This window comes from Pseudopipra pipra, chromosome 1 (genome assembly GCF_036250125.1).
Source record: "Pseudopipra pipra isolate bDixPip1 chromosome 1, bDixPip1.hap1, whole genome shotgun sequence".
Lineage (NCBI taxonomy): Eukaryota > Metazoa > Chordata > Aves > Passeriformes > Pipridae > Pseudopipra > Pseudopipra pipra.
In genome coordinates, this window is record NC_087549.1 from 42922129 (window position 1) to 42937589 (window position 15461).

At 40.2% G+C, this 15461-nt stretch overlaps 1 protein-coding gene across 3 annotated transcripts in view; it reads right to left on the bottom strand.

Annotated features, from left to right (window-relative positions):
• The window catches only part of MAPRE2 (microtubule associated protein RP/EB family member 2), a 100637-nt gene that overhangs the window by 4992 nt on the left and 80184 nt on the right, over positions 1 to 15461 (bottom strand). For all 3 annotated transcript variants that reach the window (XM_064654018.1, XM_064654017.1, XM_064654024.1), the window contains 2 exons: positions 6832 to 6971; positions 2197 to 2355 (listed from right to left, as the gene is read on the bottom strand). In XM_064654018.1, coding sequence (XP_064510088.1) covers positions 2197 to 2355; positions 6832 to 6971 — 299 coding nt within the window. The remainder of the gene's footprint in view (positions 1 to 2196; positions 2356 to 6831; positions 6972 to 15461) is intronic.

A 15461-nucleotide genomic window follows, 5' to 3' on the forward strand; every position in this document is an offset into this window, starting at 1 on the left:
AGAAGAAATGGATCAGTCTTAAAAATTTAGCCCTTAGTGAATGAAGCTAAACAGAAGCTTATGAAGTGACATGATTGAAAATACACTATGAATCGGAATTCTGAAAAAAATATTTGCCCCACTCCCATTCCAAGACATGAACCTGGTAAAAATCTCTTCAATGAAATACTACAACAATCAAACCTCTGGAGAATGCTTTTTATAGGGACTATGGTCTACACTTGCATTCTGAATAATTCTACACACAATTCACATAACAGCCTCATGCTGGAGACTGGGAAAGACAAACTGCTGCTACCAAGGGATTAACCTGCAAAATGATGCAAGATGAAGAATTTAACTTGGGTCAAATTCATGACAGCGAGAAAAAAACCACAAAACAGATCTGAAAGGCAAAGCAGGACAATGAGAGAGTAAGGTCTCAACCTAAAAAGTAGGCAGGATCTGAATCAGGACCAAGCCAGTCTCTGATTTAGTGCTAATGCATTGGGGTCCTTCCACAGCAAATTACAGTCCATCTGCTAAGCTGAGGAGACCAAATCTTCCACCAAAAGATACAAAAAAATTGTGTGAGGAATGGCCTCTGTATTCCTCTCTGAAAGAGAGTGCTCTCCTGCTGAAGTGACATACCCGGCCTCCCAACTGCAACCACATTTTTAGATAAAGGCACAGTTGTTGTATGTAGTTCACATGCAGGCAGAGATGATGATTGCAAACAGGGAATGGGTTGGAGGGAAGAAGCAGATAAAACACTAGGATATGGACTGAAGTTTTTGTAGAAAACTTTGTAGAAAATTTTGTAATGTGTTCGCCAGTAAGGAAAACTGCAGGAAGAAAAGCAACAAATGCATTCCTTGTGGAATCGCTTTGCTATTTAAGCCAACAGACAGACAGATGTGGTAGGGGTATGGGGAGAAGAGGGATTTTTATGGCTTTGCTTTATAAATAAATCACTGTTCTTGAATCCAGAAGACATTTTCTCTGACCACCATATATATGTAACACTTTCACCCTGTTATCACATGCCTGGCAAATTTGTCTTATTGTTTATTCCTGTGAAAATAATGGTTTCCTCCTCCTTTTTCTCTCCAGCACTTGTCCTGCACCACTTAACACATCCTCTTTCCCCTGTCACTTCTCATCTAAGCAGTGGTCCCTGTCAGCAGCAAGCTTGTGGCCCTCTTGCACCTAACTTTCAAACATTAATGCTCTACATCAGTCTTTTTTAGAAAAGCACGTGAATTAGTAGTTCCTTCTGCACTACTTATATAAAATTTTAAGTCAGTTGACTACTGCTGCAACAGCTTTCTGGAAACAGATATAAGACAGCCTATGGTGCCACAGTGTTGCCAAGAGATTAAGTTGATGCTTATACACTCTGGAGCCAAAGCCATCATCCAATGAAGGATGAAGGGTCAATTGTCAGTACAATCCATACAAGGATTTAGTTAACATGAATGGGAGTAGTTCAGCTAAATCTTCACTGAATCATTATCCCTGAATGTCTCAGAGGAATTTAACCAGCACCCTTTGCTGCTTCTTGCTTTGTTCAGTGTCCACAACACTAAGACGCAATGACATTCTTGCCTAATCTTGCAGACAATACATTTCTGAAATTTTGCTAATAGAGGATTATTGCGTTTGCACAAGGAAGAATTTTGCCTATAGCAAGAGGATAAAAAATGCTAAAGAGCATTATCTCTGTAGATATGATATAATCATGTACTTGGCAACCTGTACCATACATATTCCAACACTGCCACATGGGCTAGAGAAGATTCGCAGCTGTAGACACCGGAAGCACCTCTGCCAGAATTTCTGTGATTTTCAACACATTAAAGAACACAAGTAAAAGAATTTATGCACACAGGGGGAAGATGAAAAAACAAAATTGAGGCTCAGAACCATATGAAGTCAATTTATAATTGTGACACAGACCCTCCCCTTTCAGATCAACATCAGCAAGCCCAGAATACAAAACCTACACTGAAAACCAGGGAAAAGGAATCCTTTCCCCAAGCTGAAAAGCCTGCTGTTTGCAAATGCAAACTTCCTTTTTGGGGGGAGAAGTCATGGAAATCCTAGCTGCTACACTTCTGCTGACCTAAATATAGGACATGACTCAATACTGTACCAATAATTTTTTATGAAATTAAGCTTTTTTGTTGAAATGAAAAACATTAAGCTTGAACTTACATGTTCTTCTGAAGCATAAAGGACTTCCATTAGCCGATTGACAAGATCATTATTCTCTCCCCCGTGTTCCTGGCAGAGAAGTTCAATCTCCCTTAATTTGCCAAAGTAGAAATCCCTTTCCTTCTCCACGCCTTCAAGTGCAAGTTTTAACGAATGTACCTGCGTATAAACCAAGACATGATGCATCAAGTTTTGAGGTGCACTACAGACAAAACAACTCGGTCTAAAATTATGCATGCTAAACAATCTTACATACATATTCAATGGTATAGCTTAAAATGAAGTCCACTTTTTTTCTGAAGTGCTAGATTGAACCATAGAGAGAACAGAAAATTGGGCTCCCCCATTATGCATCTTGGATATATCTTAACCTTGATCCTTAAAGGTCAGTTTTCTCAGTGCCCTTTTATACTGAAGCCCAAAGCAGCAGTTCAGAAATCAGAGCTACTTCAGCCTTGTCTCCTAACAAGGCTGCCAGAAGTGTCACATAATGGTAACTAATAAAACTTTCAGCTCAGTACTTGCATTGTTTTGCCTGTATTAATGTGTAGTTGTTGGGAAACCTACAATATCTTCTTGCCTAAAAATACACAGAATTAGCAGAAAAGCTCACAAAGGGAATTGGTCTAGTTAGGAAATTAAAACGTCCTCTAGTTACAAATGTGAGTTCTGCTGTGTTGGTTGGCCACCTCTCCTGTTCTGCCTCCCCACTTTCCATACTGTTACAGACCTGCATTTTGGCACTCTGGTGCCATGACTGGCTGCACCACGGACTTTGTGCTCTGACTGATGCGCTGTTTCTATCAACAAATTCTCTCAAATGTAAGTACCTTTCCCTTCGCAGCCTTGTTGTTCATGAGAATCCTCAAGCTATACTGTCAGCCTCAATTTCACCACTAGGACTGCTGCATATAATTTATGGGCAATGCAGCTGTTAATGATTAGGCTTCATATAAATCATGACAGATGTTGCAATATATTTTTTTACATATATATACATACACACACATATATATTTAAAAAAGAAAAATTTTGTGGGAGCATAACATAAATTTTTGTCTAGCAGGTTATACACAATCAGGATAATGTGTAAGTGGCTCACAAATTTGGAGAACAGCACTGTAAGAACCAACAGATACAATCACAGACGAAGCTGTCTATAGTAAACACACTGACCCCAATCACATCGAATTACAGCCAAATTAGCACTTTAAAGTCTGCAATTATACAAATTATTTTCTAAATAAAACATGCTAAATAAATCGTATCAGACTACATTTCAGTGAACTGATGCAATTTAATAGAAAGCTCTGTGCTGCCAGTTCCACTGCAAGCTAATTTATTTCCTTCACTAGTAAAAATACCAGCAGAGTTCAAACAATGCTTTGACAGCCTACTAAATCCTATTGGGTTTTTTTTCCATAACTGCTGAGCTAGTGATGCCTTTTTCTGACCTTTGTTTGCACTCTCAAAGGCATCAAGCAGCAGAACTGACCTGTTACCAGAGCAGGATCTCAGAGCATCTCATTTATGTACTAATCCATTTCTGACCAGCTGCCTGAGTGTCACACCCAAATCTTCTCTTGACAGTTTGAATCCATGATGGATATAATGATCAGGCAACCTTAAATTAATTATTTTTTCACAAAAGTAGGAATAGCAAAATGGAACAGGAGTTTACAATATTCCAGTCTATAGATGAAGACCTCACACTTAGGATGTGCCTTCTGGATTGCCACAGCATACTGTTTGAGAGCAATGCCTGCACCCAGATAGAACAAGAACGTAACTGCTTCCAGATCTCTTGCTCTGTGCTTGCTAGAGCTTGGGAAAACAATGAACTTCAGCTGAAAAATTGGCAGCTAATAGCTAAGACCATCTCCCTTTTCTGACCTATTTACTATGAAGACATTTTCCCCATTTTTCATTCTATCACATTTGCTCTGTTTAAAGAAACAAAACCATTAAACTATGCATACATACACAGTGTTAATTAGCTACAGTATAAACACTGTTATAACCAAACCAGATATGCTTTTCTTCAGTTACATATCAGATACCTGCCTGTGCCATATGAATTCATATGAATTCATATTTCTTCAGATATTTAGCACATCACATCCTACTTTTTCCTTCCATGAACATGCCAAAAGGCTGATACTGTAGGAACAGCACACATCAATTCCCACGCTCTGCTTCTGGACCAAAAGGACCCCTCTGCAACCCAGTTAATGGGTGCAAAGGCAGCAGTTCTCACTAACTGGTCTTTTCTCTGATGGCACTTACTAATAACATGAATACTCACAGGGCTGCAGAACCACGCTGGAGACGAAGCACAACTGTAGGCACACAGCCAAGATGGTGCTGTTTTCAGAAACTTCGTGTCTACCCACATACAGGTAATGGTTCCTGGGACCATTCTCCATATGTAAAGGTCCCTTCTCTGTATGTAATGGCCCCTGGTTTGTGTTGTCTCCTCAGGAGCATGGAGACACTCATTGGGAGAGTGCTAGTTGGCAAAGACCAAAGACACAGCAGGGACCAGTTCAGTATTTTAATGCTATGGGTAATCAAGTTCCAGTGCAAAGTGACATTCCTTGGAAGTGTTTAATTTACTAGCACAGATCAAAGATAATTTTAAGAGAAACTTTAAGACTGTTGGGAGCCATTAAACTAGTAAATGTTAGGGACAGCTTACAATTATTGCAAATAGCTCATTAAGCTATGCTATGGTAAAACACAGTGTACAGACATCCCCACTAATTAAAATTTTCCGCTACAAATCGCATGGAAGTTCAGATACTTCAATCTCCCTTAGCTGCTATCCATGAAAGGTCTGAAAAAAGACTCTTATAGCAACATAGGAATCTGATACCCAAGACACAATTCAACCCTTCTTACTCCTAATAAAGACAGAAATTGGGTAAAAGCGGCTGCTGCCCTCATCTCCACAACTGCTGGAGAGTGGTAAAAACCAGGCAATTTGGCTCTTCCAGCATGTTCAGATGGGGGGTCGGGAAAACTTGGCTCAGAGTTGCTTTGCAGCATAACTTTTTTGGCTCATGTTATATGCCAAGGGTGCACAAGTATCCATTAGTGGGAAATGAGATACTGAATGTTGTCAGCATTAAAAAAAAGCCTTCCAGACTACTCCAGCTAGATGACGTCTCTTAAAAACTAGCTATTAAAGCATCAACTTTTCAAATCCTCAGAATTTCTTCTCCTCTTTCGTGATGGGGGAAATGATCACTTTTCCTTCAGGGTTATTTGTACATAAAGCTTACGGTTTTCACACATGGAACATGCTAGGAATCTGTTAGCAGTGGATGTGATAGTGAATGCCTATTTCAGTAAAGATCAAATATTTTTATGGTTGGCTCAGATGCCAACCAACTCTTCCTCCTGAAGCAAACACATTCTGACTTCTGAGAACAGATGTCACGGTTTAAGTTGCATTAAGCTGACGTTTGAACTCCACTCGACAGTGATTAAAGAAAAAGGGATTCCATGAAAAATATAAACATCCATTTCTCGTGCAACATTTAAAAACTTTTCTGTTACAGCAACTATCTAGAGCCCATTGGGAAGGCTGGTGGACACTGTTGTGCTTCCTGCTGCTTGGAATGATACCCAGAATCTGCAGTATGCCGTGTTTGGGATGTGGCTATCCATCCACCATCTTTAAGTGCATAACGTTAACCAAGAACTTGCAAACAGTGCCCCAACAAACTGAAATCTTTGCTGGTCAGTGAAAATCTGAAACTGAAATGGCCTTAATTGTGGGAAATTATACATGATCCAGAATAACAACCATTTCCTGAATGCAGCTGCAGGCAGCTCAAACTCTAAAACAGTTTTTTTCTTTTCCATTTTCCCTCATCCAGGACAAATACAGGGATCAGGCCCCATTTATACTAGCGGCATTTACACCATTCTGACAGCACAGTCTTGAGCCAGATGCAGGTATTTATTCATGTTCAGTGCAGACACTCTTGCATGTCTAGTAATGAGAGAGGTGTAATGCTCCAGAGCATAAACAAAAATGAAGCCCTTACATTCCTAACAATAAAGAAATTCTGAAGCTTTATTAACTAGATTGCAGAATATTATTTATAATATACCTAAGTATTCTCACAAAAGGAGGTCACATTTTTAAATGAAAATGGCATATTACCTTCTTAATGCCTTCCTTTCAGAATGCAGAGTGCAATGAACTAGTCTCAATTCACCTGCAAATCTCTTAACATCTTGGTATTACAAACGGGCTTGTCTTCTCCACAGCGACACATTAAATGATTTATTTCATTTGCAATACACAAGAGCAAAGACGCTATTGGTATTTTTCCCATCCAAGTGAAATAAAAGATATATTTCAACACATAATAAAATTATTGTACTTCAGCAAGACTTACCTGTCACTCCTAAGATATTCTTTTAAAAATACTGGCAAACACCATTTATCTCTCCCAGATCTTATTTTTAACAATAAATCTTTTTTTTCTCTTTCCAGCTGAGCTATTTCCACTTTTGTCCCTTCATAATTCTGGAGAGCATCATTCAACAGAGGACAGTATTAGATTTCATGCCTGCCTGTGACAATGAATGCATCTAATTTTGTGCCTAGAGCAAATTTACCTGTTCGCTGAGCTGTATGACTTGAGTTTCCAAATCTTTATCTGATTTGGATGCTGAGCTGCTGGGTGCAGCTTTTTTTGCTGAAGATGGGCGAGAAGGTGTTGATCCTGGTTTAGAAGCTGGACTGGACTTAGCAGCACCTGCAAACCACAATAAATCAATAAATCAATCAATCAAGATTGATCTCTATGATAAATGCATTCCTATTAACCTGGTACTTCAAGAAAAGAATTCATTTTACAGCCAGCCATTCTCTCTCTTACTTCAAGGTGACAGTGGAGGAAGTTCTGGTGCTGCTATACCTTGGGAAAGGAAAACCCACATTTCCTAGCAGTCTGAGTTTGCTACTGAGAGTGAACAAACTCTAAAACCAAAATAAACAAACATCAAACCAAGAATATAGAGTTCCCTTAGCTCTGAGCAGCTTTCAGCTTCAAAATAATGTGCCATTAAGAGACCATTCTCCCAGCCCAGTTACTTAGTGTATGCAGCTATCCCTCACATTCTGTGGAGAAAGACAGACCTGAAACAAACTCAGCTAAACTGCCTCTGTGCTTTCTTCATTCTCAAATGTAAACCATCTCTGAGAGAGGGGCATTGAGATTCAGACAGAGCACAAAGAATTAAACCCATTGGCAAACTCACCGTTGGCCACAGTGACCAAAAGATGAGTTTTGATCTGCTTAGGTTTTCCTATTTCTTTTTAATTACTTGCACTGCAAATCTCCAAGAATACGGAGCAACATCTTTACCAGCAAAAATGGCAATTAACAAGTGCATACAGATACTCTTTTTCCCAATGACTGTGGGACACAAATGCCCAAGCAGAGGAACAGTTGTGTGCAAGGCTTTGCAGTGCCTTCACAGGAACCTCACAGCCAGCTCCTCACGCCTTTCTCTGCCTCTCCATCTTTCGCCTCCTCGACGCTGGCTGTTTGATTTGGTCCCTCAGCCCAGTACGTGAGTGCCTGGCTCACAGCTGTCCCCCTCGCATCAGCTCCCATAAGCACTGTACTCTGACTCAGCCTTTTCCTTATTCCCTCCAACCAGGAATAAATTTGAGATGTAGCGGACAGACATCTGGTACAGAAACTGGTTTGGTTAAGAAGACAGAACACAAACCCAGCCTCCCTCAGACCTATTTGATTTGATTTATGAAGCAGATGTGAATCAGAAGTCCTGCTCAGCAGCACCCATGTTTATCACTGTTTCCTACAAATAGCAAAGTACAGTTGTCCAGATGTGCTGACAGGCTCCAACCCATCCTCCACCATCAAATGATGTTGACTCTTAAGCCTGGGCCACACAAGAGACAGCCCTAATCCAGCAAGCACAGCTGAACTCTGAGTTTGTTGCAGTTCACCAATTCCAGAGAAATTTGCAGCCACCTTCTACCACACACCTCCCTAGCCAGCTGCTCCTCCCATATAATTACTTGATTTATAGTACACTACAAATTGTTCTAAGTTGTCATTTCCATGATGTATCACCAGTGTCAGACAATGCTTTAATAAAGAAATTAATTATAAAACAAATTTAGCACAAAAAGGCATTACTAGGAAGAAATTGCAAGGAGGCAGGGAGAGGGACAGACACATCTTGTGGTGCTGTCCATATGACCAGACCGTGGAGGTCACAGTCTCACTGACCTGAGAACTGTGACAGCAGTTCACGGGAGGAGCTGAAAAGCAATGCGAAAGGAGAGCAGCAATGGGTTATTTAATCAAGCTTGCTTAAGCTTTCCTGATTTAGTCACAGGCTTCTCTCTGTAACAGGCATCTCCTCCCACCCCAAAGGATAACTCTGTATTAACTGGGTCATGTAATGCCAACGGAACACAAACAACTTGATAATTCAGTTAACATGTAAACACTTCTGTGCGAGATGGCCATCCTCCTTTTCTATCCTCTTTTATATAAGGCAGATAAGAAAAGAAAAAGAAAAGTATGTTGGTGGGATTTTTTTGTGGGTTTTGTTTGTTTGTTGTTCTTGGGTTTTGTTTTGTTTCTTTTAGAAATTGGTGACTCCAACAGCTTCCATGTCTAATTGTATACACAAACTCTTCTCTAGCAGATTTCAGCTACAGCACACAGACTCAATAAACTTGGGAAAATTCAGTGTTGTATATATGTCAGAAATAAAACGTTTTCACATTGTACTTAGATCAGCAAGGAATAAATCATCTGTGGAAAAACATTAAAAATGCCAAGATGTTTTGGTGCTATTTCTTTCTTTACGAAATTGCCTAAACTTTAGCACCCTGCCTTCAATGTTTTCTAGGTTCAGCCCAAATTTTGACTAACTAAAAGTCAGCTCCTTCAGAGCAGGATTGCTAAGATGTTCTCAGAGCCAGAAAAATAATTTTCATTTGGATTAGCAGATAAACAGAAGAAAACTAATGTCAAATATGAATGAAAAACACACATGTGAAATAAAATCACTTTGACTCTAGCATTCTAGTTGGGTCGCAAGTTATTTCATGAATATTTGTATCACACACAACTGCAACACTCACCTGTACAACACTTAAAATAAAGTTTATGTATACTAAACCAAAGAATCGATTATTTATTTCTTACTGTGTTCTACACAGTTCAGGGTATCAACTGAAAAGTAAATGCTTAAAACAAGCTATGGCCCTTCAGATGTGAAACCTTGGCTGGTAAATGCAGCTCCCCCCTCTACCAACTACTCTTGTTCTCCAGTGCACACAAGCACTGGAAAAGCTGTTCAGCTCTTCTAGGGCAGCATCCCTTGGCCTGTCAGCTTTTCACCATTTCTCCCGGGGAGTCATGGTGCAAGACCTAAGCAACACGTGTTGTGCAGGACCGGTATATTGCTCCCTTTCATGCTCAATGGCCCTGTCAAGCGAGATAGTTCTTTGCAGACCGTAGTACTGATCACAGAAAGCCAAATCATCAAGTGCACACCTCTTCTTAACCATCAGAGACAGCTGAGGACAAAGCAGGCACAAACTTTTAATCCCCAGGTATTCTCTCTAATTTGCAGCTGAGGGGCCCTCCCAGAGCGTGCAGAGCAAACCCACATTCCCACTGCCTGCGGACAGCGAGGGCTGGATAGCACCAATACACTGCCTTGTACTCTGCCCTCCTTTGAAAACAACAAAGCCTTTTGAATTTCTACAGCAAAGTGTTACTGAGCTTTATGACGTCCAGACAAGTCAAAAGAAATCCACTTTTGCTCTGCTGCTCAGGATCTTAAATGAACACGATATTCCAATTTCAGTCACACAGATAAAGACCGGCTAAGTAGATACTTGACGGTATCAGCGACAGCTGGACAGAACTTAATTGCAATAGAGAATGCTTACGGATTTCTAATTTAAAATTTCCTGGAGGGAAAAAAAAGCTTTACTGCACATTTATTCTGAAACATCAGTTTTAGAATCAGCTCAGAGGTAAGCCTCCCATTCTAGTTAAAGCTTAATTTCATATAAGAATTAAAGGATGCTGGCTGGTAGAGTAGTGCTAAGTACTTGCCACAGCCAGAAATCTAAACAAGAGATGAAAGATCTTGGTAGATCTTTCTTAATGACTTGCTGTTGAGCAATGGTTTTGCAGTCAATTAGTGCAATCATGGAATAGTTTCTAATGCATTGCTCAGAGGGACTATACAATCCAAGCAGTTTAAATTCTTTCCAACATCATATCTTCTATGACAATATTTATATATAACCCACTTAAATATTCTGAGGAAGCACAAATTTTTATACAGATATTTTATTTAAAAAACATCCAATAACCAGCTCTTTTCACTGACCAGTGAAAGAACTGCATTGTAATCAGCACCATAAATGTTTCCCACTACCAATTCCTTTTCAAGCTTACTGCTGATGTTCAAGAAGAAATGCCAAGCCCTGCCTTGGAGAGGAATCACCCCTTGACCCAGAACATCCTGGCAGCCAACAGACTGGAAAGCAACTTGGGCAGAAAAGGATTTGGGCATCCTGGTGGGCACTAAATTGAGCATAAACCAGCAAGGTACCCTTGCAGCAAGGAAGGCCAACAGCCTCCTGGGCTGCATTGGGAAGAGCAATGCCAGCAGGCTAATTCTCCCTCTTCACTCAGCACTGCTGATGCACATCAGGAGTGCTGGGTTCAGTTGAGGTCTCCCCAGTACAGGACAGACATGGATGAACCAGAGACAGTCCAACAAAGGCCCACAAAGATGACTAAGGGACTGGAGCACCTCACATATGAGGAAAGTCAGAGAGCTAGGACTGTTCAGCCTGGAGAAGAGAAGCTTCAGGGGGATCCTATCTACGCCTGGAGAGAGAGCGCAAAGAAGATGGAAACACTTCATTGTTCCATTCAGTTGGTCCCCAAAGGACAGGAGGCAATGGGCTCAAAACGAAATACAAGAAATTCCACTTAAACATAAGAAGAAACTTCTTCACTCTGAGGGCTATCAAATACTGGCACAAGCTACGCAGAGAGACCAGGGGGTTTCCAACCCTGGAGATACTCAAAATGCATCTGGATATGGTCCTGGGCAACCAGCTCTAGGTGACTCTGCTTTCAGCAGAGGGGTTTGACTGGACGATCTCAGAGGTGTCTTCCCACCTTCACTGTTCTGTGAGAACTTCTGTGACAGCAGGCTCTGATTTTAGGTCAGAGCAGAGTTCAAACTACAATTTTTTTCTAAACAGTATCGCAGTTGCTTCAATTAGCACCTGGATAACTTAGTTGTATCTGCCCATATAACACTAGCAGAGATGAGAAAAGTAAATTCACAGCTGAAAGACAAATTATTTTGTTCTTGTACTCAAATTTAAATTAAAATGAACCAGCTTTGAAATGCATTACAGATTTCTACCTGTGGTACTCCAGAAACAATTACTAGTATGTATCCCCTGCAGTTTTAGCTTCACTATTCTTTCTGCTAAAGACCTGTTTTACAAACAGATGTAAACTTCTGCAATTTAAAACAGTGGATGCTAGCACTGTGCAGGGTTTGGGTACAACAAAGTTAGGCTGCATATTCCAGGTCTCTCTGCATCACAAGTGCAGTCTTGCAGTCAAGAAACCTACTTGAACGTTTACTCACAAATCCTCCTTGAAGCTATGTGAGTAATTAATACGCTGTAAAATATTTATGTAAAATTTTGAAGAAAACATGAATACAGTGTAGATGTGTATGCGGACAGTGTGGAAAGCAATGGAAGCCCTGAGCAAGCACAAGACTTGGCTGAGACCACACGAGTACTGCTCCAGTGGAATTTAGGAGTCACTTGCAGACTATTTTAGTCAAATTAAAGGATTTCATAAAGTGAATATTCCTGACTCATGCCATAGGAGAAAAATCAAACCCAACAAGAGGCCACAGAGCTAGTAATTTCTTCACAAGCAAAAGAAAAACTCTCCACCCGCTTAAACCAAATGAGTGAGGACAGCAGATGAATTAATATTCACACACGTTTATTATTGCAGCTACACCAGGATGCAAGAAACTGCTCAATTTAGGGATGCTTACTGGCATAAGGGATGACAAATGATGCTTAATAGGAATTAAACGATCTCAGATAAAATCTGACTTGATTTTCAGAATCCCAACACTCTGTGGTGCAGCTGCCTAATTATTTTGTGGTACTACCTTCCCTTGGGTGGCAGGACCCTTCTGTCCCCTCAGCTCTCCAAATCTCCACTGCCACTGACTACACTAAAGCCTCTACATTGATCCTCACTGGCAGACAGCTGGCAAAGAGAAATGTGTACGATTACTTGAAACTTTTACAATTTCAACAGAACTATCCAAGGAAGAACATACAAGGGAGTCTACTTGTCGGATGAGAAAGTTTTGCTGATGGCATGACTCCCTTGGTTTGTCTTTAATATAAGATTTGATAGATGGGAACTAACCAAAGGGTCTTCCCCATCATAAATGAAGACTTTACTCTCGGTTTAAAATAACCAACATTTTAAAGGCAACTACTAATTGTTCTCAGTTGGAACCCCTATTTTCTCTAGAAACATCTTCAAGCATGCAAGCATTCATCTGCAGTGGATGAAACCATTCCACATAGCCTAAAAGGAGTAATAACAATTTAAAATTTGAAATGCTCTTAAAAACCTGCATGTTCTAAAATCCCACTGTCTGCTTAGCTACAAGGAAAAAGCAGTCTCAAAATGAAAATCTGAAGTAAAATCTGCAAAGAAATGCATATTGAAAAATGAAAGATCATGCAAAAATTTGAGCAACATAAGCACTCAAACCATACCCACAGTACACTGAAAATTAAGAGCCTTTTCACCACTGCTTTTCCAAACACAATCATCTTTTTAGAAAAAAGGCCCTAGCTCCAGTACTGCAAGCAGCATTGCCTTGTGGTCTAAATTCTCGAGCTCAGTGGGTTTAAAAATTAAATTCTCCTCATGCTGGCAGGGGAGGTGTGTCTGTATTACAGCTGAGACACTTTCCTCTACCTCCCAGACCATCACTGTCACAGCACACGCTGTTCCCATCAGTTAGTACAATTCCTTGGCCTGTATGAACTAGGTATGAGAAGGTTTTCAGTTTGTCGCCCTGCAGCTCAGCCACGCTGTCCTGGAGCACCCCACCACTGTGGGTAGAGCTTACCATCACCAACACCAACGGCCTGACACCTGGGGAAAAGGCAGAAAGTCTTGGTGGAAAGTAAAATAAAATAAATAAATAAAAAAAAAAAAAAAAAAAAAAAAAAAAAAAAAAAAAAAAAAAAAGAGCATTAGAAGGAGTTCTCTAGTCTCCCAGGAGTCCTAATTGTATCACCAGCTACTAAAATAAAGACTGGTTTTGTTGAGTATTTTTATCCCTCAGAATTAATTTCCAGCATATCTGCCACAGCAGGATATACTGTTTCCCTAAAGAAAATCATTATTTTCTTGTGCAATTGGGTCTTCAATGGCACATTATATATAAAGCATTCATGCACAAACAGTTCATTCTGCCCTGGTTATTTTCCCTGTCACAGTGTGAGTATTTTTAGCCCTCATGTGATCCTCCAGTATTTTCCAGCTCTGCTTTAGTCATCCTGCTCTCACTGAATATTTCAAACTAAAAAAATCTAACAGCTTTTAGATCTAAGAACCTCTCACATTTTTAGCTTACATGTAAATAATTAATTTTATTAAGCTGTCTTCTACACGTGTATTTTTGACACCCCATACCCACACACAAAAGAGTGCTCCATGGAGATCTGCTCTGACATACAGGAATACTTACATAAGACACTAAGCTAAAATCCTGATAACCTGATCAGTATTTTCAATTTTGACCAGATGAGGCTTTTTCCGCTATTTCCCGCAGGGAGCATTAGAACTGGCACAAACAACAGTGCCCTAATATTTTAATCCTGTACCATAATTTTGACTGTACATCTGTAGGCTGTTTACCACTGCATTAGAGAAGAGCGGAGGCTGCTGGAGATCGAAAGTCGGCTCAGGGCTGGCAGATGGCATTATATCTCAAAGCAGCTGTGGTGCTGCTGGCAGAGAGCCTACAGCAGAGCTCTGTGCTGCTGGCTCTGCTCCTTGAAGGAGGAAAACACCCTAATTCCCCCAGCAGGGAGCTGCATTTACCTGGTGAATCCTTGCTGCTCTTATTTTTTCTAGAAGCAGACTTCTACACATTACCAAACCCACCCACCCACGGTACCACCGTCAGCTCGGCCACAAATCGGCTCTGTCTGATGGAAGGGACAAGGCAACGCGAGGGTGGCACAGCAGATTAGTTGTAGGGACCTATTTATGCTTCCATTTCCGAGCTGCATTATCCTCGACCTGCGCTAACTCCCCAGTAGGATCACCTTTGGAAGAGGAAGGGCTACGGCTGCTGGCCTACTCCTGATTAACACAAACCCCAGTGCATTTTCAGATTTCTTGAGTTTTGCCTTGTTTTAAAAGCATTTTTTTTTCGAATTAAATAAAGACCACACTCTGCATTTGTAGAGATACAGGTAAATATCCATGTACAGGTACAGAAAGCAACTACCTGATACCATGGGGTCCTGTCAAGCCTTAGTGCCTACTAAATACCAAAAATAATTTTAACTCATGCCAGTACCTTTTTGAGTAAGTTTTCAGAGCAGTCTTTAGGGATTTGACCACTTACTAACTGAAAGACATATCTTAGTCTACCTCTGAAAATACAGTGTTAGAACAGAGTGTCATAAAGCAGTTATAAAGAGTTAACAAGATCAGCATCTCTTCACTCAAACTGAAAACTCGGTCAAAGGGCACTGGAAGAGTTATTATGTGAAACAACAGGAATCATCTGAAATGCATATAAAATATTACTTGTAGCTAAATAATTATTCCTTTAGAAATGTATACATTTGATCAATTTACAATATTTTAAAGTCTGCCAAACCCCAAAATACATTATGAATTAGTACCCACATATCTACTCGCTCTTGACACCAAACAACAGATGCCTACATTTAGGCATGTCTACTACACACTGTTTAAAAACTTTGGGATTACGCTGAAAGATCTTCTGGGTTATTTTCTCTCACTATCGCTTCATTTTGTTTTGCTAATGAACTGAAACAAGGCAGTACTAAGACTTCAAAGCTTCTGTGTTAATATAGAGTAAATCACACAAATTAAAAATGACACCAAGCTGTGTGCTGT